The sequence below is a fragment of the Trachypithecus francoisi genome, unplaced genomic scaffold (assembly GCF_009764315.1).
Source record: "Trachypithecus francoisi isolate TF-2019V2 unplaced genomic scaffold, Tfra_2.0 Lachesis_group1, whole genome shotgun sequence".
NCBI classification, from domain to species: domain Eukaryota; kingdom Metazoa; phylum Chordata; class Mammalia; order Primates; family Cercopithecidae; genus Trachypithecus; species Trachypithecus francoisi.
The window spans coordinates 57,864,407-57,892,211 of record NW_022681454.1 but is presented as its reverse complement, the minus strand read 5'-3'; the positions used below and the strand labels follow the sequence as shown (position 1 = coordinate 57,892,211).

General features: G+C 36.6%; 2 protein-coding genes across 10 annotated transcripts in view; one reads left to right on the top strand and one right to left on the bottom strand.

Moving 5' to 3' along the window:
- Window positions 1-25,003, bottom strand: part of RCHY1 (ring finger and CHY zinc finger domain containing 1) — a 40,687-nt gene extending 15,684 nt beyond the window's left edge. Inside the window, exons 1-4 of one of the 5 annotated variants that reach the window (XM_033214416.1) lie at window positions 24,672-24,969; window positions 24,505-24,561; window positions 19,611-19,730; window positions 19,250-19,365 (exon numbers count right to left, since the gene is read on the bottom strand). In XM_033214416.1, coding sequence (XP_033070307.1) covers window positions 19,250-19,365; window positions 19,611-19,730; window positions 24,505-24,561; window positions 24,672-24,761 — 383 coding nt within the window. In that variant the 5' untranslated portion in view covers window positions 24,762-24,969. Of the gene's footprint in view, window positions 1-19,249; window positions 19,366-19,610; window positions 19,731-24,504; window positions 24,562-24,671 lie in introns of all 5 variants that reach the window. The other 4 variants (XM_033214415.1, XM_033214417.1, XM_033214418.1 and 1 more) reach the window with 4 other exon arrangements.
- The window catches only part of THAP6 (THAP domain containing 6), a 33,001-nt gene continuing 30,093 nt past the window's right edge, over window positions 24,898-27,805 (top strand). For 3 of the 5 annotated variants that reach the window (XR_004437967.1, XR_004437966.1, XM_033214420.1), the window contains exons 1-3: window positions 24,898-24,996; window positions 25,907-26,006; window positions 27,222-27,429. Coding sequence is in view for 3 of the 5 variants with exons in the window: in XM_033214420.1 (XP_033070311.1) it covers window positions 25,927-26,006; window positions 27,222-27,429 (288 nt within the window). In the remaining 2 variants the exon portion in view is untranslated. Of the gene's footprint in view, window positions 25,470-25,906; window positions 26,007-27,221; window positions 27,430-27,805 lie in introns of all 5 variants that reach the window. The other 2 variants (XM_033214422.1, XM_033214423.1) reach the window with 2 other exon arrangements.

Sequence of the window (27,805 nt, the reverse complement as noted above, 5' to 3'; positions counted from 1 at the left end):
TGTATCAATAAATAATAATGATATAGAAAATAACTATTACAAGGTAACAAAAAATTGATAAAAATTACAAAAGCCAAAAATAAGTTTATTATAAGCAAGAAACTCAAAGTACAAAGGCAGAATGAAATTTAAATAATGGGATGAAAAACATAAGAAAGTTTTGTGACTATATTACTATAAGAAAACAGACCTCAAAACAATGAATATTACTGTAGCCATGAAAGAATGTATCAAAATTACAACAAGGTTCATGTACATTAAACAAAATGTTCATATACTTAACTATACAGATTCAAACTACATAAAACAAATGAAAAAGACAGTATTAAAGGCGAAAATAGAGAAATATACCATCATACTTATAAATGCTGACATTTTATCAGTAACGGTTAGAACAAATTTTAAAAATCAGATATTACATAGAAGCTTAGTACAAAAATTTCACCTAACTTGACCTAATAGGCATTTATCAAATACTACATCATATAGCGGTGGAATGCAGTATTTTCAAATGCATATTTTTTTCCAGCTGAATGAACTTTATTTGCACATTATTTATTATACTTTCTGTACCCTCATGTTATATTGGCTTAACACACTTTGACATTTCTTTTTTCTTCTTCTAACTTAATGTTATTTTTTTAATTAATTTTTTTTTATTATACTTAAGTTCTAGGGTCATGTGCACAACGTGCAGGTTTCTTACATATGTATACATGTGCCATCTTGGTGTGCTGCACCCATTAACTTGTCATTTACATAAGGTATGTCTCCTAATGCTATCCTGCCCCACTACCCCTGTCCCACAACAGGCCCTTGTGTGCAATGGTCCCCTTCCTGTGTCCAAGTGTTCTCATTGTTCAATTCCCACCTATGAGTGAGAACATGCGGTGTTTGGTTTACTGTTCTAGCGATGGTTTCCAGCTGCATCCATGTCCCTACAAAGGACATGAACTCATCCTGTTTTATGGCTGCATAGTATGCTATGGTGTATATTTGCCACATTTTCTTAATCCAGTCTGTCATTGATGGACATTTCACTGCATAAATGACTTCTTTTTGGAAGTGTCTGTTCATATCCTTTGCCCACTTTTTGACGGGGTCGTTTGTTTTTTTCTTGTAAATTTGTTTGAGTTCTTTGTAGGTTCTGTATATTAGCCCTTTGTCAAATGGATAGATTGCAAAAATGTTCTCCCATTCTGTAGGTTGCCTGTTCTCTCTGATGGTTGTTTCTTTTGCTGTGCAGAAGCTCTTTAGTTGAATTAGATCCCATTTGTCAATTTTGGCTTTTGTTGCCATTGCTTTTGGTGTTTTAGACATGAAGTCCTTGTCTATGCCTCTGTCCTGAATGGTATTGCCTAGTTTTCTTCTAGGGTTTTTATGGTTTTACGTCTAACATTTAAGTCTCTAATCCATCTTGAATTAATTTTTGTATAAGGTGTAAGGAAGGGATTCAGTTTCAGCTTTCTTCATATGGCTAGCCAGTTTTCCCAGCACCATTTATTAAATAGGGAATCCTTTCCCCATTTCTTATTTTTGTCAACTTTGTCAAAGATCAGATGGTTGTAGATGTGTGGTATTATTTCTGAGGGCTCTGTACTGTTCCATTGGTATATATCTCTGTTTTGGTACCAGTACCATGCTGTTTTGGTTACTACAGCCTTGTAGTATAGTTTGAAGTCAGGTAGCGTGATGCCTCCAGCTTTGTTCTTTTGGCTTAGGATTGTCTTGGCAATGCGGGGTCTTTTTTGGTTCCATATGAACTTTAAAGCAGTTTTTTCCAATTCTGTGAAGAAAGTCATTGGTAGCTTAATGGGGATGGCACTGAATCTATAAATTACCTTGGGCGGTATGGCCATTTTCACAATATTGATTCTTCCTCTCCATGAGCATGGTTATGTTCTTCCATTTGTTTGTGTCCTCTTTTATTTCACTGAGCAGTGGTTTGTAGTTCTCCTTGAGGAGGTCCTTCACATCCCTTGTAAGTTGGATTGCTAGGTATTTTATTCTCTTTGAAGCTGTTGTGAATGGGAGTTCATTCATGATTCGGCTCTCTGTCTGTTACTGGTGCATAAGAATGCTTGTGATTTTTGCACATTGATTTTGTATCCTGAGACTTTGCTGAAAGTTACTTATCAGTTTAAGGAGATTTTGGGCTGAGACAATGGGGTTTTCTAAGTATACAGTCATGTCATCTGCAAACAGGGACAATTTGACTTCTTCTTTTCCTAATTGAATACCCTTTATTTCTTTCTCCTGCCTGACTGCCCTGGCCAGAACTTCTAACACTATGTTGAATAGGAGTGGTGAGAGAGGGCATCCCTGTCTTCTGCCAGTTTTCAAAGGGAATGCTTCCAGTTTTTGCCCATTCAGTATGATATTGGCTGTGAGTTTGTCTTAAGTAGCTCTTATTATTTTGAGATATGTTCCATCAATATCGAATTTACTGAGTTTTTAGCATGAAGGGCTGTTGAATTTTGTCAAAGGCCTTTTCTGCATCTATTGAGAAAATCATGTGGTTTTTGTCTTTGGTTCTCTTTATATGATGGATTACGTTTATTGACTTGCATATGTTGAACCAGTCTTGCATCCCAGGGATAAAGCCCACTTGATCATGGTGGATACGCTTTTTGATGTGCTGCTGGATTTGGTTTGCCAGTATTTTATTGAGGATTTTTGCACCGATGTTCATCAGGGATATTGGTCTAAAATTCTCTTTTTTTGTTGTGTACCTGCCAGGCTTTGGTATCAGGAGATGTTGCCTCATAAAATGAGTTAGGGAGGATTCCCTCTTTTTCTATTGATTGGAACAGTTTCAGAAGGAATGGTACCAGCTCCTCCTTGTACCTCTGGTAGAATTTGGCTGTGAATCCGTCTGGTCCTGGACTTTTTTTGGTTGGTAGGCTACTAATTATTGCCTCAATTTCAGAACCTGTTATTGGTCAATTCAGGGATTCAACTTCTTCCTGGTTTAGTCTTGGGAGAGTGTATATGTCCAGGAATTTATCCATTCCTTCTAGGTTTTCTAGTTTATTTGCATAGAGGTGTTTATAGTATTCTCTGATGGTAGTTTGTATTTCTGTGGGGTCGGTGGTGATATCTCTTTATCATTTTTTATTGCGTCTATTTGATTCTTCTGTCTTTTCTTATTAGTCTTGCTAGCAGTCTATCAATTTTGTTGATCTTTTCAAAAAAAAGCTCCTGGATTCACTGATTTTTTTAAGGGTTTTTTGTGTCACTATTTCCTTCAATTCTGCTCTGATCTTAAGTTATTTCTGGCCTTCTGCTAGCTTTTGAATGTGTTTGCTCTTGCTTTTCTAGTTCTTTTAATTGTGATGTTAGAGTGTCAACTTTAGATCTTTCCTGCTTTCTCTTGTGGGCATTTAGTGCTATAAATTTCCCTCTACACACTGCTTTAAATGTGTCCCAGAGATTCTGGTATGTTGTATCTTTGTTCTCATTGGTTTCAAAGAACATCTTTATTTCTGCCTTCATTTCATTATGTACCCAGTAGTCATTCAGGAGCAGGTTGGTCAGTTTCCATGTAGTTGAGCGGTTTTGAGTGAGTTTCCTACTCCTGAGTTCTAGTTTGATTGCACCGTGGTCTGAGAGACAGTTTGTTATAATTTCCGTTCTTTTACAATTGCTAAGGAGTGCTTTACTTCCAACTATGAGGTCAATTTTGGAATAAGTGTGATGTGGTGCTAAGAAGAATGTATATTCTGTTGATTTGGGGTGGAGAGTTCTGTAGATATCTATTAGGTCCGCTTGGTGCAGAGTTGAGTTCAATTCCTGGATATCCTTGTTAACTTTCTGTCTCGTTGATCTGTCTAATGTTGACAGTGGGGTGGGTGTTAATGTCTCCCATTATTATTGTGTGGGAGTCTAAGTCTCTTTGTAAGCCTCTAAAGACTTGCTTTATGAATGTGGGTGCTCCTGTATTGGGTGCATATATGTTTAGGATAGTTAGCTCTTCTTGTTGAATTGATACCTTTACCATTATGTAATGGCCTTCTTTATCTCTTTTGATCTTTGCTGGTTTAAAGTCTGTTTTATCAGAGACTAGGATTGCAACCCTATGCCTTTTTTTGTTTTCCATTTGCTCGGTAGAACTTCCTCCATCCCTTTATTTTGAGCCTATGTATGTCTCTGCATGTGAGATGGGTCTCCTGAATACAACACACTGATGGGTCTTCACTCTTTATCCAATTTGCCAGTCTGTGTCTTTTAAATGGAGCATTTAGCCCATATCCATTTAAGGTTAATATTGCTATGTGTGAATTTGATCCTGTCATTATGATGTTAGCTGGTTGTTTTGTCCGTTAGTTGATGCAGTTTCTTCCTAGCATTGATCGTCTTTACAATTTGGCATGTTTTTGCAGTGGCTGGTATTGGTTGTTCCTTTCCATGTTTAGTGCTTCCTTCAGGAGCTCTTGTAGGGCTGCTGGCCTGGTGGTGACAAAATCTCTCAGCATTTGCTTGTCTGTAAAGGATTTTATTTTTCCTTCACTTATGAAGCTTAGCTTGGCTGGATATGAAATTCTGGGTTGAAAATTCTTTTCTTTAAGAATGTTGAATACTGGCCCCCACTCTCTTCTGGCTTGGAAAGTTTCTGCCGAGAGATCTGCTGTTAGTCTGATGGGTTTCCCTCTGTGGGTAACCCTACCTTTCTCTCTGACTGCCCTTAACATTTTTTCCTTCATTTCAACTTTGGTGAATCTGACAATTGTGAGTCTTGGAGTTGCTCTTCTCAAGGAGAATCTTTGTGGCTTTCTCTGTATTTCCTGAATTTGAATGTCAGCATGCCTTGCTAGGTTGGGGAAGTTCTCCTGGATAATATCCTGCAGAGTGTTTCCTGACTTGGTTCCATTCTTCCTGTCACTTTCAGGTACACCAATCAATCATAGATTTGGCCTTTTCACATAGTCCCGTATTTCTTAGAGGCTTTGTTCGTTTCTTTTTACTCTTTTTTCTCTAAACTTCTCTTCTCCCTTCATTTCATTCATTTGATCTTCAATCACTGATACTCTTTCTTCCAGTTGATCGAATCAGTTACTGAAGCTTTTGCATTCGTCACGTAGCTCTTGTGCCATGGTTTTCAGCTCCATCAGGTCATTTAAGGAATTCTCTACGTTGGTTATTCTAGTCAGCCATTCGTCTAATCTTTTTTCAAGGTTTTTAGCCTCTTTGCGATGGGTTCGAACTTCCTCCTTTAGCTTGGAGAAGTTTGATTGTCTGAAGCCCTCTTCTCTCAACTCGTCAAAGTCATTCTCTGTCCAGCTTTTTTCCGTTGCTGGCGAGGAACTGCGTTCCTTTGGAGGGGAAGAGGTGCTCTGATTTTTAGAATTTTCAGCTTTTCTGCTCTGTTTTTTCCCCATCTTTGTGGTTTTATCTACCTTTGGTCTTTGATGATGGTGATGTACAGATGGGGTTTTGGTGTGGATGTCCTTTCTGTTTGTTAGTTTTCCTTCTAACAGTCAGGACCCTCAGCTGCAGGTCTGTTGGAGTTTGCTGGAGGTCCACTCCAGACCCTGTTTCCCTGGGTATCAGCAGCTGAGATTGCAGAAGAGTGAACATTGCTGAATAGCAAATGTTACTGCCTGATCGTTCCTCTGGAAGCTTCATCTCAGAGGAGTACCTGGTCATTCTTCTTAATAGCTACATTAATGGCATGGATGTATACTAATTTTTTAAAATATTCCTTCATTGATACAATTTATGATCTTTAGTTGCTACAATGATACAATAAACATCCTTGTCCAGACATCACTTAGTTCACATGTTATTTTTTTACAAGATTCCTAGAAGTGAAACTACTGAGTCAGAAGATATTGCAACATTGTGATACTGCCAAACTGACCTCCAAATAGACAGTACCAATTTATACTTCCACCAACACTGCATGAGAGTAACCATGTTCCCCACACTTTGGCTAACAATGGTTACTTGTATTAAATAGACAAACAAAAGATATCATTTTAATTTGCATTTTGCAAATTATGAGACAGGGAATGTACATTAATGTTTATGAACTACTTGGATTTCTCTGTAGATTGTTCATATGCTCTGCCCATTTTTCTACTAAAGTATTTGTTTTTAACCAATTTACAGGTAAAAAATATATCATGAATATTACGTTTTTTCATTTATATAATGAATATCAATATTTTCATTTGCATATATTATATTTACATATCATGAATATCAATTTTATTTGCATATTTATATTTACTTTTCTGGTCTGTGATTTCTCTTAACTTTGTCATATAGCCATTTTTGATTACTATGTAGTAAAAAGCCATCAATATTTTCCTGTATAGCTTATGCTTTCTGCCTCTTGCTTAGGAAATACTTTTATCACCTATAGATCATAAACAGACTCTCCTGTGTATGCTTCTAGTACTTACAGCTTTTCATTTTTATATTTTTCTTTAATCCATTTGAAATTTGTTATGTATGGCAAAGGTTAGATTGCTACTTGTCCCTAAATTTCTATTCTCCACTTCTTCTACAATAATATGACACTTAGCTAGGCAATGAGCTATTCAGAACTGTCCTGAATAAAGACTATTTTCCAACATACCTGGAGATTGGGAACAGAAGAGATACATGAAAATTCTGCACTGTGCCCTTAAGAGGAAAAAGATGCCTTCCCTTCACCTAACTGTAGCCTTTCTACAGACCAGAATATGAGGCATTTTAGACTACAGAGACAAGAAAATATCTTGTGGATGACAAGGCAAAAAAACAAGAAGAGCCCAAGTTCCTGTTTAGCTACACAACTCAGACTTTTCCACGAGAAATGAACTTCTGCCTTTCTTGAACCACCATTACTTTGGATTTCTGTCACAAGACGCTAAATCCATATTCTAATGAATACAGTTTGAAGAGTCAATTTTTGGTTTCTGAATGGATAATCAACTATCTTAATACTACCCTTTCTTGATTTGAAATGTCACTTTTGCCATAAATTCATATGTATAAATATTTGTCTCTGTATACACAAACACAAACACACACACACACACACTCTATGTTTATCCATTTATCTATTTGTCTGTTCTGGCACAAATAGTAAACTATTTGAATTACTATAGCTTTATCATGTTTTGATATACGGAATAGCAATCCACTCTTCATTGTCCTTCCTTCAAAATTTACTCAGCTATTGTGAATTTTCTCTTACAAATGAACTTTAGAATAGCCTGTCAAACTCCGTAAGTAAAACCCTGCAGGGAAGTTTCCACTACTGCCAAAGATAGAATAACCAAGATCAGATCTACCCTCCCATCTGAAACAATAATGACAAAAGACAGAATATATGAAACAGCGGTTTCACTGAACATGAGGCAACAACACAGAGTGATCTGTGAGAGACAACAAACAAAGTAAATGAGCCCTAACTGACATCATGATTGAAATGATGAGCTGAGAGAGTCTAGAGAAACCAACAGTCTAAACTGTTTCCAAGCAACTTAACTGCATCCCAAAACAAAGCTCAAGAAGATTTACAGGAATACAAAAATATCCAGCACTAAACATGGTAAAAAAAAAAAAAAAAAGAAAGAAAGAAAGAAAAATCATATCTGATATCCAACCCACAATAACCAGGCAGCAAGGAGGCAGAAAAACACAACCTAAAATGAGAAGAATAATCAATCAATCAACCCAGAACTGACAGATATGTTAAAACAGAGGGCATTAAAAGTTATTATAACTGTATACATTACATTTAAAAAGTAGTAAAATATGGAAAATATGTTTAAAGACCCAAATCAAACTTCTAGACATAAAAACTACAAAGTCTGAGATTTAAAAATACACTGATGAAATTAATGGCAAGTTTGATATTGCTAACAAAAAGGTAGTCAACTTGAAGGCACAGTAACAGAAACTATCTGAAATGAAATAGGAAGAAAACAGATTTTTTTTTTTTAATGACAGAGCATGAGTAAGCTGTGAGACAACTTCAAGCAACCTAATACACATGTGTTCAGTTGAGCCTAACACTGCCTCTTACATATTTTAAGTTCATCCTACAGGCTTTGCTGTACATAGTTAACTGTAACCTAACCAGATGTGTTTACATACAGTAACCTACTCTTGTACTAATCAATCACCAAGTTTCAGCCAATCACAGGCAGTCCTCTGTTCAAACTGTGTTCAAATAAGGCAAATGCTGAGCTGTAACCAATCCAGTTGTTTCCGTACTTACTCATTTTCTGTCACTTTCCTCTTTCTGTCCATAAATCCTCTCTGACCACATGGCAGAGACAATGTTGGTCTGAACCTATTATCATTTTGGGGCTACCAACTTGCAAATCATTCTTTGCTCAATTAAACTCTGTTAAGTTTAATTTGTCTTAAGTTTTTCTTTCAACACATGCAACTGGAGATCCCTAAGGTAGGAAGCAGGGGAAGGGGAAGACTGAAAAAACATCTGAAATAGTAATAGCCAAAACTTTCCTGAAATTAATTTAAAAAAACTATAAACCAATGGATTCAAAAAGCTCAACAAACCCTAAGCACAAGCAACATGAAGAAAACTATACAATGGAACGTCATAATCTATTTGTCAAAACCAGAGACAAAAAATCTTAAAAGCAGCCATTAAAAAAAAAAAAAGGAAAGACGTACACAGAAGAAAAATAAAGATGACTGGATTACCCCCAGACAGACTTCACAAACTCAAAATTGGTAAAAGGAAAGAAATAATAAAGAGCAGAGCAGAAAAAAATGACAGTGAGACTAAAGACACAATACAAAAGACCAATAAAACAAAAGCTGGTGTTTTGGAAAAGATAAAATCAAAACAAATTTAATAAACTACGAAGAAAAGAAAACCAGAAACAAAAGAGAAGACATAAGAACTCATATCACAGAAATACAAAGGTAGATACTATTATGAACAACTATATGACCACAAATTGGAAAACCTAGAATAGATAAATTCCTGGACACATCCAACCTTCCAACATTGAACCACAAAAAAACAGAAAACCTCAATAAGCCAGTAACAAGTAATGAGATTGGAGCCATGACAAAAAGTTTCACATCAAAGCAAAGCCCACAACCTGATGGTTTCACTGCTGAATTATAACAAACATTTAAAGAAAGGAAGGAAGGAAGAGAAAGAAAAGAAATCCTAAAGTTTATAGAGAGCCACAAAAGACCCTGAATAGTCAAAGCAATCCTGAGCAAAAAAAAAAAAACAAAACTGGAGACATTTCACACTACCTAACTTCAAAATATACTACAAAGCTATTGTAACCAAATCAGCATGGTACTGGCATAAAAAGAGACAAATAGGCCAATTATATAAAACAGAGAACCCACATATAAATGTATGCACTTACAGCTAACTCATATTCAAGAAAGGTGCTAAAAATGTACAATGGAAAAAGGACAATCTCTTCAATAAATGGTGCAGAAAAAAACAGGATAACCATATGAAGAAGAATGAAACTAGATGCTTATCTCTCACCGTACACAGAAATCAAATCAAAATGGATTAAAGACTTAAACCTAAGACCTGAAATTATAAAACTTGTGAAAAAAAACACTGGGGAAACTCTCCAGGACACTGATCTTGGCAACGATTTTTTGTGTAAGATCTCAAAAGCACACACAACAGAAACAAAAATAGACAAGACAGAATTATATCAAGCTAAAAAGCTTCTGCACAGCACAGGAAACAAACAACAAAGTGAAGAGACAATCCACAGAATGAGAGAAACTATTTGCAAACTATCTACCTGACAAGGAATTAATAACCAGAATATATAAAAAGCTCAGACAACTTAATAACAAAAAATAAATAATCTGATTTTAAAATAGTCCAAAGACCTGGTGCAGTCATTTCTCAAAAGACAAACAAATGACCAACAGGTACATGAGAAAATACTCAACATCACTATCATCAGAGAAACGGAAGTCAAAACCACAATGAGGTATCATCACATCCCAGTTAGAATGGCTTATATCATAAAAGACAGGGAATAACAGATGCTGGTCAGGATATAAAGTGGAACGCTTGTATACTACTTGTGGAAATATAAATTAATACAGCCACTGTGGCAATCTGTATGGAGACCTCTCAAAAAGACTAAACATAGAGCACTATATGATCCGGCAAGTCCACTACAAGTACATATCTAAGGGGAAATCAGTATATCAAAGGGTATCTGCACTCCCATGTTTTACTGCAGCACTACTCACAACAGTCAAAATATGGAATCAACCTTAGTATCCATCAGTGGATGAATGGATAAAGAAAATATGGTATATGTACATTATGGTATATTATTCAGCCATTAAAAAGAATGAAATCCTGTCATTTACAGCAACATGGATAGGATGGGTCATTACGTTCAGTGAAACAAGCCAACCACAGAAAGACAAATATCACATATTCTCAATCATATGTGGGAGCCAAAAACTGGATGTCATGAAGATAGAGACTAGGCTGGAAGATACCAGAAGCCAACAAGGGTAGGAAGGATGGGGCGGAGGAGGGGATGAAGAAAGGTTGATTAATGGATACAAATATACACTTAGAAGAAATAAGCCCTGGTGTTTGATGGATCAGTAGGGTGACTATGGTTTACATTAATTGATTATACATTTCAAACTAGCTAAAAGAGAATTCAAATGTTTCTAGTATAAATTTTTAAGCCTGGGCAACATGGGGAAACCCCATCTCCACAAAAAAATTAGCTGGGCCTGGTGGCACATGCCTATAGTCCCAGCTACCCAGGAGGCTGAGGTGGGAGAATCACATAAACCTGGGAGGTTGAGGCTGCAGTGAGACGTGATCGTGCCATTGAACTCTAGCCTGGGCAATAGAGCAAGACCCTTTCTCAAAAAACAATAAATATTTAAGGTAATGGATAACCCAATTACCCTGATTTGATTATATGAATGCACTGAATTACCCATGTAGTCCAAAACTATGTACATCTAATACATGTCAATAAAAATAAGGATAATCAGAACACAGCAACCACTTCTGCTATGCAATTCTGTCTTATAATAAGCTCTGGTGCTTAATAACAATGAGAAACCGGTTATTTCCTCATTTTTTAAAAAGCTCATTCTTGTATATTACAGTAAGGATATATGTCCATTACCAAAAAATTAAGACCAGATGTTTGCTTGTATTTACCGAAAACTGAAACCCCATCTTTAGGGCACATCAGTCTTAGAGAAACATAGCCACGGTCCAAAGATAATCTGTAACTATAATCAAGCTATTTTAAAACATAAATCAGGAATAATACACAATTAAACTCTGTAAGAAGCACTTGATTTGCTTACAGTGATTCTTGCCTAAGGATGAACAGCAATTTTTCAAGCCCACACCTCCAGATGAGAGTCACATATATCTTAGATAAAGCAATAAGGTCAAGAGTAGAAATTTTAGTAGGAGAGCTATGCCAAGAAGATCTGTTCATCCTTGCCTTATAGATTTATTTAATGAACTAAAAGCAATGACAAACTTTCACGATATACCTAAGACAAAAATGTTTAATTCTCAAAAAAGACTTGGTGCAAAAGACTATCAAGTATGTGCAGCTCCAAAAAAGACTGATTTTCAAACAAAAATACAGGAATTAATACATTCAAATAACATGATTTTTTTAAAAAGTTACCATGAAAGGATAAAGCGTTTTCAACTCTAACCAGTTGCTCAATATATATATAACAAAATATATAATACATAAATATTTTATATATTATATATAATAAAATATACGTATATTATATATATTAGAGTTTTGCTCTTATTGCCCAGGCTGGAGTGCAATGGCACGATTTTGGCTCACTGCAACCTCCGCCTCCCAGTTTCAAGCGATTCTCCTGCCTCAGCCTCCCGAATAGCTGGGATTACAGACATACACCACCACGCCCAGCTAATTTTGTATTTTTAGTAGAGACAGGGTTTTTCCATGTTGGTCAGGCTGGTCTCAAACTCCCAATCTCAGGTGGTCCCCCTGCCTCGGCCTCCCAAACTGCTAGGATTAGAGGTGTGAGTCACCATGCCCAGCTCTTTTAGTATTTTTATTATTTAAAAAACAATAGTCATTATTGATGATCATATATCATTTGACTAAAGACAGTATTTGTCAATCTCAATCAATTTTGCTTCCAATATCTTTTGGCAGATTTTTTAAAAACCAAAAGAACTCAAAAATCCTCGAGGGTAATTTTTCAGTATGCCATATGCACTCATTAAAAGCAACTGCAGAAAATAAACATTTCAAATATTTTTGAACAATGACAAAAGATAAAATGCCTCCTAAAATACCTACTTGAAGTGAACATAATTGTTTGTCTATAACCTGAGTCACATAATATTACAATACCCAGTAACATAAAATATAAAACAACTTTTCTATTTGAAAATTCTCTTATTCTATACATTAAACATCTCCTATGTTCCACTGAACATGAAAAGGATTCTATAATCAAATAGTTATTAGAAATTCAATACACTTGGATATCTGCACTGTACAATTAACAAGTTAAAAGTTCTGAAAAGGCCTGACGCAGTGGCTCACACCTGTAATCCCAGCACTTCGGGAGGCCAAGGTGGGAGGATCACCTGAGGTAGGGAGCTCAAGACCAGCCTGACCAACATGGAGAAACCCCATCTCTATGAAAAATACAAAATTTGCCAGGCATGGTGGCACATGCCTGTAATCCCAGCTACTCGGGATGCTTGAGGCAGGAGAATCTCTTGAACCCAGAAGGCGGAGGTTTCAGTGAGCCAAGATAGTGTGCCGTTTTACTCCAGCCTGGACAATAAGAGCGAAATTCCGTCTCAAAAAAAAAGTTCTAAGAAGGGATTTTAATTAAATTCAGCATTTAACAAATCTTTATGACTGCAAAAGCCTTTTTTAAACAATATCCACTCTGTACCCAGGTCTAGTTCTTTTTTTAATCAATTGTTTTAAAGATGAATATATTATGACACTTATTCTTTCTTTAGAAATCTTCCAAGGAAGAAAATCTGCTTTTTATTTAATAGAATAAACTCATTCTATTCTGGTTGCAATTACCATATGGGTCCATTGAATGCTTTCATAAATCTGATACATTATAGAACCTTAATAATCTTATTTTTCCTAATTTTAGTATTTCAGTATCCTAGGAATCCTTTCACATTAATTATCAATTGTTCCCAACTATCCTAACAAAAAGACTAAAATGCAAAGCATGGTAGAAAGACCTTTCATGTGGAAACATGAAAGAACGACATGAAATAATCACTAATGCATAATCCTTCAGTTTTCTTTCCATACTGCTCAAAGTATTACATCATCTGTCCAGAAGGCATTAAAGAGTCTGCAGATACCTTCTTTGTAGTTCTCCTTGAACACAGTTGAGAAATCAGAATTTTTCATTTTTCACAAATAGAAAAAAAAAAGACAGGAAATTTTAGATGAAGTAGAAGATAAATGCAAAAAGGCAGATAACCACTCTAGACTAGAAGGTTCTCCACCTAGGCAATATTTACATTTTGAACCAGATAATACTTTGTGGCAGGAAAGTATCTTGCACATTATAGGATGTTTAGTAGCATCCCTGGTCTCTATCCAGTAGCTATCATTAGCATCCACTACCCCTCACCCCCTGGTTACAACAGCTGAAAATGTCTCCAGGCATTGCCAGATATCACCTGGGAAAAAACTGTCCCCAGTTGAGAAGTGCTCTGGTGATGGTGAATATAATGATGGTGAAATCAATCCTATAAGCAATAAATCAGATTATGATTTTCAGATGATGTACTATAAGAACGGTCTCATTGAAAAAAAGGAATGAACAATATATCTCAAGGACAAAAAGAAAATATGGCGGCCGGGCACAGTGGCTCACGCCTGTAATTCCAGCACTTTGGGAGGCCAAGGCAGACGGATCACGAGGTCAGGAGATCAAGACCATCCTGGCTAACACAGTGAAGCGCCATCCCTACTAAACATACAAAAATTAGCCAGGCATGGTGGCAAGTGCCTGTAATCCCAGCTACTCGGGAGGCCGAGGCAGGAGAACTGCTTGAACCCAGGAGGCGGAGGTTGCAGTGAGCCAAGATCACGCCACTGCGCTCCAGGTTGGGCGACAGAGCGAGACTCCAAAAAAAAATTTAAAAACAAAAAATGGTATCCTCACTTAGTCATTTACTAGGAAGGACTTCAAATTACATTATTTCATGACAAAAACCTGGACCATCCTATTTTGCTAAAAGGATGTGTGTAATATTCTTCCATCTTTTATGATGTTTGTATACCAAAATTCACTTAATATGGTTCATAAGTGGACAAACGTTCAAAGCAGGTACATATGTAAAAGTACTTAGAAGGAAACAGATGATGTAAAAATGAAAAAAATTCATCAAAATGTTTTGCAATTACAAAGCATGCAATTATGAAGAAAGTCATCTTTTCTTCAACCAAATTATGACTCTCAAAGTTCTCAAATGGATTTGAATTTGGTAATGTATGTACAGAAGTAATCATAAGCCAAGACTTATTAGTGGTGTATTTGGGATCTGGAATTAGTATTGCATTTTGATGATGCAAATACAAGAAGAACCAGAAGTAATTACAAGCTAGAACCTATCAGAAATGTGTCTAAAATCTAGAATCAGTTATTTACACGATGCACATGTGCCAGATTCAAGCATGACAACTGACAAATAAATACAGTTGACCCTTGAACAACATAAATTTGAAGTACACAAGCCTACTTATAAGCAGATTTTCTTCTACCTCTGTCACCCGAGATAGCAAAGCCAATCTCTCTTCTTCCTCTTTTCAGCCTACTCAACATGAAGAAGGATGAAGACCTTTATGATGATCCATTTCCACTTTATGAACAGTCAACATATTTTCTCCTTATGATTGTCCTAATATTTTTCTCTAGTTTATTGTAAGAATACAGTATATAATATATAATACATGTAACATACAAAATATGTATTAATTGACTTTATATTATTGGCAAGACTTCCAGTCAGTAGCAGGCTAAAAAAAGTAGTTAAGTTGTGGGGAGTTGAAAGTTATACTCAGATTTGCAACTGAGCTGGCAGTTGGTGCCCTTAACCCCCACATTGTTCAAGGGTCAACTGCAGTTACAAAGGACACTGACATATTTGAGCACACATTATCTTCAACTTGAAATACATGGAATTAAAATTTGGGTTTGTAGTGTTCAAATTCTTAGTAAAATTTCCAATGAAGTTGTTTTTCACTACCCTTTATTCTTTTGTCTTCATATTATTCATAAAAGGGCTTTAAAATATTTTGTAAAATAAAAATAATCCATTATACTTAAATGGTAAATGGTGATGACTAATTTTTCTAGTATATTCAGGGTTATCATAATACTGAAAACACTGCCAAAGATACACTGCCTACACATTACTGTGCACCTACTGTATATAAGGCAGTGGTCACCAACCTTTTTGGCACCAGGGACTGGTTTCATGGAAGACAGTTTTTCCATGGACCGAGGTTGGGGGATAGTTTCGGGATGAAACTGCTCCACCTCAGATAATCAGGCATTAGATTCCCATAAGGACACAACCTAGATACATTGCATGCACAGTTCACAATAAGGTTTGTGTTCCCATGAGAACCTAATGCCACCACTGATGTGACAGGAGCATGAGAATCTAATGCCACCACTGATGTGACAGGAGGCAGAGCTCAGACAGCAATGCTCGATCACCCACCACTCACCCCCTGCTGTGTAGCTCAGTTCCTAACAGGGCATGCACCAGAATCCACACCCCAAGCACTGGGAACACTGACATAAAGCACCCCCAGGTATAGAAATTTAAAATATGAAAATACCATGATCTCATGAAGTTTAATATTTACCATGTAGCATGAGATATGTACTTTGCAGTAACAATAACTTGAAAGTCAATAAATCAACTAATAAAAGAGGGTATGATTTTCTTGGTTGTGTATGGTCATTAGAAGCTATGTGTAGATGTGATATACAAAATAACACTACAAAAGTGAAAATAAATTAGAGTTAATTAATCAAATAGGATGACTCTTAGAAACAGAGCTCAGTTAAAAAAAAAAAAAACAGCAAGGAAGGCCATATATATGATTTTTGAAATAAGCAAAACGAAACATATACCTTCCACTTCCACATGACGAAGTAGCTTCTATAGGACTAAAACTCTTACTGAGAACTAGAAAAACTCAATTTAAAGAAAACAAACAAACTGTTTAAAAGTAGTAAAGAGCAACTAAGTGCTTGAAGGGCAAAGATATCAGAAAGAAAGGAAATATACTGAGGCAAGGTCAATAGTCTCTACTTCTTTCTTCCTTGAGAGATTTTTAGACCCTAAACTGTGCTGTGACAAGCTAAGAAACGAAACAGAGAGCAACAGGTAAGAGCCTAAGAAACTGAGTAAACTCTCTGAAAGTATTCCTATGCTAGGGGGCCAAAATTTGGAGTCCAGGTTCCACCACAAAAGAGATGGGCCTGGTAAGCAACCCTAGCTTTAAGTCAAGATCTCCAAGGGACCAAGTCCTAGGAGCATAAGAATAAAGGGGGAAAAAGAAAAAACAAAATAGAACAGGACATACAAAAAAAACAAAAATTAGCCTCTAATAATATCAATGCTAAATTGGATTAAGGTTATCCATCCCTACATTAATTGCCTTCTGAAAGAAAAATAAGTTCTCTCTGGAAAAAAAATTGCTTCCAGAGCTTAATAAATTTTTACATATTATGTCCAACAATCAACTAAAAAAAAAAAAGCATGTCAAAAGGCAGAACCAAACACCAATGGGGAAAAAACAGAAAACAAAACCTACCCATAGGTAATCAAGATATTGGAGTCATAAGGCACAGCCCTTTAAATTATGTGATCAATACATTCAAAGAAAAAAAAGGTAAACAATTTCCCCTGACAACTGGAAAATTGTAACAAGAATGAAGATTCGATATAAATTTCATAACTTAAATAAATAGATAGATAACTTGGTAGGCTTAACAGCAGATTCAACACAGCAGAATAGAGACCTGGAAGATAATTCGTGGAAAGTGTCCAATTGAAGCATAAAGAAAATCAAAGTAGGAGAAATACAGGAAAAAAAAGAGATATGGGATGTAGTAAAAAGATCTATGGAATGGAGTCTCAGAAGAGGTGGGAAAATGGTAAAGAAACATTATCTGAACAGAAACTGGCCAAAAATATTTCAAAATTGACAGAAGACATCAAGCCACAGATTCAAGAAATGCTACAAACCCCAAGCCAGATAAATATTACACTCAATCAAACCTGGACACATGGAAAAAGTGCTAACAACTTAAAAAACAGCAAGAGGAGGATAAAAGACACTTTACTTTCAAAGAAGAAATAATAATCCTGAGAGGTGATATTTTTAAACAGAAACCATGGAACCAAAATATCTTTAAAGTGTTGGAAGGTCAGGGGGAACCAACACCTGTAAACTTAGAATTCTACACCCAGCAAAAATATTCAGAAATGAAGGCAAAAGAAGACATTTTTCAGAGACAAAAACAAAACAAAACTGAGAGAATGTATCATCAGCAGGACCTCACTAAAAGAAACACTAAAGACAATTCTTCAAGCAGAAGAAAATTAACTCCAAAGACAATGCTGGAGACTTACAGGAAAGAAGGGCAATAGAAACGGTAAATATATAACAACAATAGCACAAGTGTTTAAGGTCCTAACGTTGTCCAAGAAGTGATAAACATATTATTCTAGTAAGCCAATGATGTATGTTATAATTTATAGGATAACCACTAAGAAAATAATGGAAAAACGTATAACTAACAAGCCTATAGAGAATAAAAGCAAAATAGGAAAGCAACAGATTAATCCAAAGAAAGGAGAGGAAAAAAAGACAAATAATAAGGCAATAGAAACTACCAAAATTGTAGACTGAAACACAAATATATCCTAACTACATTAACAAAAAACAAACTACATACTCCAAGTAAAACACAGTTTTATCTAACTGGATTGAAAAATTAAAACTCAACTATATGCTGTTTTACAAGGCACATGCCTTAAATATAAATGTACAAAAATGTCTACATGGAAAAGGATATACATGCAAAAACTCATCAAAAGAAAGCTGATACAGATACAGCAGAGCCTAGGGCAGGAAATATTACTAAAGATAAAAAGACACATTATATAATAATAAATGGGTCAATCATACAGGAAAATGTAATAATTTTAAGTATGTGACCACTGAAAGACATGGCCTTAAAACATATAAAACACAGAAGAACATATACTGTATGATTCCATTTATTAAAAACTTCCAAAAGTCAGCATACTGGTTACCTTTGGGGAAGTGTATTAATTTGGAGGGGGCACATAGGAAGCTATGAAGGTGCTATGAATGTTCTGTTTCTTGATCTGGGTAGTGGTTACAAAGGTATGTTCATTTGTTAAAATTCATAAAGTCATTTGCTTATAATTTCTTGTATATTTTGGTAGGTTGGTTATCCTTCCTTAAAAACAAATTATATTAAAAAAAAAAAGCAAGAAAGTGATTTAAAATATTTAAGACAGTGATTACCTCTAGCAGGGACAAGAAGAAAGGACTGAACATGGAATACCTTGGGCTTTGACAGTATTGGTAACACTCCTTTCCTAAACTCAGTGGCTTATTCACTGTACTGTACTTTAGACACATTTTACATACATGCTTTAATATACATCTAAAATACTTGAGTTTTTTAAAGAAAAAAATAATTCCTTATACACCAACATGTCAACAGTAGCTTGTCTGCAGTTAGGCTGTAGGTTATTTTATTTTTATTATTTCTACTTTTCTGTTTTTTCCAATTTTTACAAAATCACCCTGTATTTGATAATTTTTTAAATCCTAATTTTTACAAAGGAAAAATTTATCCCAATTCTCGACCTCAGTTGCCCATAAAACACTTTATACAAAACATCTTTCATATTCCAAAGGTAAAATTCTAAAAAGCTATACAATAATTGATGGGTAAATTAAATTATTAACAAGGCATGAATAAACTTTTTAGAATGGATATGTTCTATAACTTGATTGTGCTGATAGTAAAAGAGATACCGGTATTTATCAAAACTCACTGAATTGGACACTTAAAATGAATGTATTTTATCAGATGTAAATTACACCTAAATAAAGTTGATTTTAAAAACAATTATTGCATATACATTAGAAGCAATTAGATAAGAACATTTTACATACAGTACCTACAAATTCCACAGTTTTCACAGTGATACTGTTTCTTATCTTTGTCAAACAAATGGCATATATCGCAATAATATTCTCCAAACAATGTGCTACATTCTTCACAAGTCTGTTGGGCCTAAAAAAGACACATAATTAAAAACTGCAATAAACTAACCAAAACATTTTGAGTTACCATTGGAATATCTAGAACTTATGTTCAAGTATATACAGTTTATTTTTACAAGTTTGAAACAACTAAACCAAAGATATTGCTTATTCTAGAAGTTAAAGAAGTCTTATTTATAATACTTTTGATTAAATGTTTTCAAACCACCTTAATACAGTTTTTAAAAAGAAAATAAATATGTCATAAAATCTTACATGTTGAATTTTTTCACAGTTTATGCACTGCACTTCCTTCACTTTAAAGCGATCTAGTTGATGATCTTCATTGTTATCATGACACAAGCGGCAAGTATAAAGCTTGTCACAGCAAGGTGCCTAACCCCCATGAAGAGAAAAGAGATATAGTAAGAAGCAAGAGAAACCAAGTGTGCAATGCAAAAAGAAAATTTCTTCCTCCTCCTCCTGGACGGAACTGAAAGATGACACCCAATAGATCAGCTGCTAAACTGATCCTAAACATAACATTTCACTAGTTTCTTGGCATATTTTATATTAATTCTTCCCTTCAACGTCACTATGTCTGTATGAAGTTGAACACAACTTTAAAACAAAAGAATTATGAAGGAAATCCCCAGATTTAAACACTAATCCCACAACACCTGATATGCTTTGTCTGTGTCCCCACCCAAATCTCAACTTGAAATGTATCTCCCAGAATTCCCACGTGTTGTGGGAGGGACTCAGTAGGAGGTAACTGAATCACGGGGGCCAATCTCTCCCGTGCTAGTCTCATGACAATGAATAAAATCTCATGAGGTCTGATGGGTTTATCAGGAGTTTCTGCTTTTGTTTCTTCCTCATTTTCTATTGCCACCACCATGTAAGGAGTGCCTTTCGTCTCCCACCATGATTCTCAGGCCTCCCCAGCCATGTGGAACTCTAAGTCCAATTAAACCTCTTTTTCTTCCTAGTTTTGGATATATCTTTATCAGCAGTGTGAAAACAGACTAATATAACACCCTAATTTCATTCTGAGCCTAAACAGCAAACAGGCAACCTCTTCTTACACATTTCTAGATAAATTCATTTACATTAAAAATAATAAAGATTATATTCTTATTTTACTAGCTTTTACTAATCATCAACCTCATATCTAATACTGCAAAAAATGCAACAAATGTAAGAGATAGTCCTGGTTTTCAAGCATGGCAAAGACTGCCAGTTGTCTACCAAAATTTATCCTCTCCTTCCTAGGTACAATTGTTCAGCTCTATCAGACAGATGGCCATATGCCCTAAAACATGACAAAATGATACCAACCGAAAAATCTCGTCCCTGGAGTGACCACGTGGAACAAACTCCATCACTAATCTGCATCACTCGCCTTGGAATTGTTAAATGGGAAGAAATAAAACCTTTATTCTTTAATCTACATCACTGTTGGGTTTTTTCATTATAGCAACTTTACCATTACAAATATATCAAGAGATTTCCAGGCCAGTGAGCTAACTCAGTACTTTTCAATACACTGTGACCTTGCAGATCCACTCATTTCTGAAGGCTTCCTACGCCTTGACTTACCATAACATAGTTCACTCATTAAAGATTTTAACATTTAACTGGTTTCCTTTTTCTGCAACTCTCAGTCCTTGACTTTGTCATTTCCAATAACCTAGTCCTCCAACCCACTATTCTCACAGTTATACCATAGAACAGTCATTCTCAAATGGTTTGGTCTCAGGATCCCTTCACACTTTTTGAGAATCCCCAAGAGCTTTGGTTTATGTGGATTTTAACTACTGACATATACCATATCATAAATTAAAAAGGATAGGTTTTTAAAATATTACTTCTTTTTAAAAGTAACAAACTCATTACTTATTAACATAAATAACATATTTTGATGAAAAATAACTATATATTTCCCCCCAAACAGCTTAATTCTTGTATCTGCTTATGCATTCAAACAGTTGTGGCTGAAGTACAAGAAGAAACTCTGACCTCACACAAATATGTACACTGGAAAAGAAAGAAGTATTTTAATAGCCTTTTTGGAGAATTATGGACATTATTCTCTGATATTACACTAGAACAACAACTCTTAAAGGGTAGTTGCAACATGAAATCTGAAATCGTATCAGTGAACTTTTCTTCCTTGGTTACATTTAAATCTATTGATCTATCTTGCACTTCAAATGGATGTTTTGCTCATGCATTGGTCATCTGGAAAATACCAGTTCAGTGAGTTATTTACATCTTCTAAATGTTCACACATTTAACATGTAATATCAAAAAATCATATTCATTAAAAGTCTTTAGGTATTGAAGAAAATCTCACCAAAAAAAAAAAGTCTTTTAAAAAGCTTCCAATCTCTCAAAAGCTAATAAAAGTTTTCCAAAACTCTAATTTTTGTGTGAAAGCTTGAATTTTATCACTGGCAACAAATACTGTCATTTTCATTTGTAGTGAGTCTCACTTTTCTCCTTTTTGAGAAAATGTCTGCCAAACACCCAAATGTGAATGACTACAGTTTTTTCAAGTAAAAAAGTTGTTCCATGAAAAAAAGTAACTAGTTCACTTTACAATCCAATTGCACAAGAGCTTTTCCTCAAGACAACCCTCTAATTTCAGTTTGCAGAAGTGTTTGATCAAAACTTCCCATGTCATTGAAAAGCATATTAAAAAGACATATAAAGGGTTGAAATTTGATTAAAATTAATGATTTTACTGCTTTATCAACATGTTTAAGAGAAGCTGGCTTTTTTAAAAAACTATAGGTGCAGTATAGTTCAGTGCCACTGTCTTGATTCAAGCTAAGGTACTAGCAGTACTAATCAGTGCTTTTCCACCATCAGTGCATGTGTCAACAGACTGAAAAAAAAACAAGTATCTTAGTATTCACAGAAAGTAGTTTTGGCCTTGCAGACCCCCTGAAAGGATCTCGGGAATCCCCAGGGGTCCATTCACCACACTTTGAAAACCACTGCTACAGAACAGCAGCGCACCCTCTCTGCATCTCAATTCCAAGCATGAAATTCTCTAACCATTAACTACTCCCTAACTTACTCCAAGTCTCCCCTTGCAACACCCTAGTTCCCTTCTCTCTTCCTCTACACTCACGGACAACAATCCCAACCCTGGTTAAACCCTATTTGACTTATATCAGAAGCAGCTGAATATTGCTAGAGAAAAAGCGTCACCATCCTTGCTGGTTCATATGAAATGGACACTTACTATCACGTTTCCCCCAATCAATTCTGTCACTCTTCTAGAGTCTAAGACCTAAGATTTAGATGATCATTTCACTTCTCCTCTGGCTTTAAAACTCTCACAACTCTTTCTTCCTCCTTAACACTCTGCTGATGACCTTATTTCACTATAAAAACAGTAAACCTACTTCCTGCTGATAGGCCTGAAAAGAACACCCTCCTATAATCTCTATTAACTTACTTGCAGATACACCTCATCCTCTGCCTTCCCTTACGAAGAACTGACAGTCTATGTTTCTAAGGCCGACTTCTTCACTTGTGCACTGGATTTCACACCCTTTGGCTACTCAAGGACAATGCCCTTACAGTTTTCTCTCTCTCTCTCCTGCATTATAAAATGTTCTCACTCTATTGTATCATTTCCTAGAATATACAAACATGCTGTAATAATTCCTCTCTTAAAGAGGAAAAAATATCGTGCCACATCTCCCAGCAACCACACCTTATTATTTGCTCCCCTTTACAGCAAAACCCCAAGAATAGCCTATAAGTGCTATTTTCAAAAACACTCTTCCCATTCTCTCTTAAATCCACTCCAATCCTGACCTCTCCACTAGAACTCTTCTTGTCAAGATCACCAGTGACCTTTTCCTGCCAAATCCAAAGGGCAATTCTGTTATCTTACTCAAACAGCTGCATTTGACCTAGTTGACCACATCCTCCTTGAAATGCTTCACTTGGCCTCTGGTATTTAAGGGGTGGGGGGGCGGGGGAGGGGGGGCGCAAAACCTGTTTGACACCCAGGGCAAAGTATCTTAGTGTTATGATACACAGATCTAGTTGTGTGGTTTATGGGGGGCAGGCAAGATGTTAAATTCCGTTTTAGACCTCAAGTTTGAAAGAGTAATAATATATCTCAGTAGAAATTGAATCATAAGGATAGCATTCAATTTCCTTACACAACATTTGGTGGCTGACCAACATTTTTAAGGAGCTTCATCCAGTGCAGTGGAGCAACGTTCATCAAGCCATGACCTACAGAAAAGAGTTTAGGATGCACGTAGAGGCCTGAGACTAGAACTTGCTTCTAATGAGGCAATGACCAGCAAGGCTGACTTGTGAAGTGAAAGGACAAAAAATAATAATACTCAGATTGATAGTAATAGTCATGACATTAGTAATAGATGATAGATAGTAGTAATACATGATAGTAATAGTCATGGTGGTATATATTTACTACTCATTTACTTCAGGGAATGCACCCTGTTAAACACTATACATGCCCTTTAGTATATAATCCTCATACACTTTTATGAAACAGGCGCTATCATCTCCATTTCACACATGAGGTAAAGAGGAGCTAGCTAAAATCACAGTTATTAAAGAGGAGAGCTAAGATTTGGGGATAGGGTGGTTGAGGTTCCAAAGACCAAGTTTTCCAAGCGAAATTTTTGTACTGTTTCTTGCAAGGAAAATCCAGAAACTTCAATTGAATACGCGTCAATTTAAAACAAATACAGATTAAGAAGTTTTCTCAAAGTAACAATACAAGCTTATTAGACACTTTCCTATACATAATTTTCTATTGAATGCCAATTACATGATTGTCTTCTTTTTTGGGACACATGTTTTCTGCTACATAGGTCTGAACATACGCATTGCCTCTAAAATGAAGCTGGCAGGCTATAAAACTTTACTACAGGAGCTGACATCGTATTCGGGTTCTCCACTTGTTTATTTCCATTATCTCCACTTCCATTATTTCATCACACACCTGAACGGAAAACCCAGTACAGGCCCGGGGCTGCCTCAGTCTACTTCGGCAGCAAAAGACGAATAAGTCCACTGGCAAAGAGACCACTGTGCAAGCCTAATCACTTCCCAAGAAAGAAGGGTTTTGCTTTCAAGGTACGAAGCAGGTAGGAAAGGTGGGGCTTACCGCCTTGCCAAAAACGTTCTCCTCAAGAGGAACCCAATTCCAGGTGGAAAAGGTATCCTGAAAAGCAGGTTAACCTCAAACTTAAATCGAAGCCTAACCAGCTGCCCAGCCCGCCCCAGCCCAGCCCGGAGGAAGCTTGTCGGGGAAGAACCCACAGAAGGCGTCACCTTCAGGAGACATCCTCTGTCATAGTGCTCGCAGCCCCGCTGCCCTCGCTCTTGACCGCTGGCGCCATCTTCCCGCGCCGTCGCCGCCATCTCCTCCACCGCCCCTCACATTCCACCGATCCTTCCCCCAGGATAAAAACCACGCCCAGAAAAGCTGCGCCTCTCTAGCATACCCCCTCCCAGCCCCAGCAGCCACCAACGCCAATATGGCTCCTAAGCACGTGACACGGGGCAGACGGATTTCCGGTTCCCGGGGCCACGAGGCGGAAACGAAGGCAGACGCGGTGTCCGTCGTTGACGTTAGTCGCAGTCTTCGCTGCTAACGGTAATAACTCTTAGGTTGCCTGTTTTTCCCCCCATCGCTACCCGCCCAAATCTCAGGGCGTGGTTCGGCGCGAGGTGGGCGGCAGCGGCGCGGAGACGCCAGTTGGCGCCTGAGGAAAGGACGCGCACTAGGTGCATCGTTACCTGTGACGGGCGGCCCCTCCCTCTCTCCCTCCGGTGGCGGGGAGCCTGGAGAAAGGGGCGGAGTTCGTCCCGGGCCCTGGGCTCAGCTGGTCCCGCGCGCCGCTCCTGGACGCCAGGGCATTCGCTAACACCTGGAAGTGCTTCTTGCTTCCTCCTTTTCCCGTTTATTTGCTGTTCATTCAAAGTATGTACTGACATTCACTATTGCCAGTCACCAGCTAAACCGTAAGGACAAAAAGTAGGAAAAAATAGACACACTCCACCATGACCTCATGGAACTAAGACTGGTGGAGGAGGAAGACATTAATGAGAGCGATTACTGCAATAAATGTAAGATTACAACTTGGAGAAGTGCTAGGAAGAAGTGTGTGTCCTGTGAGCTAATATTAGAGCAGCTCTGACAATCTGGGTATCAGTCAGGGAAGGTTTCCCTGGGGAAGCGATGCAAGCTGAGAGCTGAAAGATGGGTAGGAGTTAGTGTGCAAAAAGCTTTGTGGCACAGAGAACATGGTACCTGTCAGGAGGTGGAAGGGAAATGTACAAGCCAACAAAATTGAAATCAGACTCGGGGTACATAGCTAAATATGTTTCTCCTTATTAAAGAGGCAAGACCCTGGAAAATGTTATAAGCAAAGCTGCAGGTGTTAGAAGAAGATATTTGTCTTTAGCTTTCTAACCTGATTTCATGTTTTCTAAAACACCGGGAAAGGGAATATATTCCCCTTCAGCTTTCCAGTTACTGACTCAACATTCTAATTTTCTTTCAGTTCTGTTATGAGTTGCTAAAATGGTGAAATGCTGCTCCGCCATTGGATGTGCTTCTCGCTGCTTGCCAAATTCGAAGTTAAAAGGACTGACATTTCACGTGTAAGATTTTGCTGTAGTTAAGCCAAATACTTTGGCCATGTTATAAAAAGCAAAAGACAGTTCTACTTGTCTTCAATTTTGAACTTTAGTTCCCGAGTCCTTTTTAAATAACCTTTTTTAAAAATTTGAAGTGACAATGTGATACCTTTACCTGTTTATAATGTAGTTTAAAAGTTTTAAGATACTTTAAGATATGAGAGACTGGTTTACAAAAAATACCATAAGACTAACTTTTGCTAATATTATTACTTTGTATTTTATCATATCGCCAAAGAAATTCAATGTTGTTTACATATAGTTTACAATCTGAAGCTTTGCTCAAATATATTGCCGTTTCTATTTAGAAATAGATCAAGCATAGGTTATACAGAAAAAATATAAATTACAAGTTCAGACCAAGGGATCTTTAGCTGTGTTGCAAATAAATCAAGATGATTTTAGTTTCATATTTTAGCCATTCTCCTGAGAGCCATGAAAGAGTAATAAGATTTAATAATTGTTCACTTGTTAAAGGTTTATTTTGCTGCTTTTGTTCCAGGCACTGTGCTATGTGTTAGAGAAAGAACTCCTAGCTATTTGGTTAGATATAAAGAAATCAAAAATGAGCATATATATGTCCTACCTTGTTTCAGAAAAATTTGAACCAGCTTGAAAATTGAGTTGATATGGCTATTGGCCTTCATATCTCTCAAAATAGTTCTGATCTCCAGAACTCCGCACTCTGCAGCTATTCTCTGCATTCATTCACTAAGTATCTGTAGACCTGCTATGTATTAAATGCTGTACTAAGCAATTTTCTGATGCTAACAGAAGAATGGAATTACAATGGGCCCTTTTTATCGAGGATAAATTGTGGATATCATTTCAGATAGGAAAAGGCCCAAGTGATAATTCTTTTATCATCTATAGATGAATAAATACTTTCAATTGTGGATCTTACTATAAGATGTTAAATATCCATTGAAATTTTTCGTCCTTATAATATGAGAAAAATTAAAATGAGAGCCATATATCTGCAGCATGATTGGCAGAAAATCTGAATATTAAAATGGAAAGTTACCAAAGCATGAATTATGGTTTCCTAAATACTGTTATTCTCAAGACTAATAACAAACTAGTTAAGGAATCAATTTAGTCAGTTGTATGAGACAGCTTTAATTCAATTATATAGCAATAGTATTTGACTTTAAAATATTTTTTGTATTTTTTTTCTAGATTCCCCACAGATGAAAACATCAAAAGGAAGTGGGTATTAGCAATGAAAAGACTTGATGTGAATGCAGCTGGCATTTGGGAGCCTAAAAAAGGAGATGTGTTGTGTTCGAGGCACTTTAAAAAGACAGATTTTGACAGAAGTGCTCCAAACATTAAACTGAAACCTGGAGTCATACCTTCTATCTTTGATTCTCCATATCACGTACAGGTTTGTTTATGAGATACTATTTACCATCATTGCTCACTTTTTTTTTTTTTTTTTTTTGAGATAGAGTCTCGCTCTGTCACCCAGGCTGGAGTGCAGTGGCATGATCTCAGCTCACTGCAATCTCTGCCTCCCAGGTTTAAGCAATTCTCTGCCTCAGCCTCCCGAGAAGCTGGAATTACAGGTGCCTGCCAGCACACCCGGCTAATTTTTGTATTTTTAGTAGAGACGGGGTTTCACCATCTTGGCCAGGCTGGTCTTCAACTCCTGACCTCATGATCCACCCTCCTCGGCATCCCAAAGTACTGGGATTACAGGCGTGAGCCACCGCGCCTGGCCATTGCTCACTTTTTATGATACTATTCACCGCTCTCGCTAA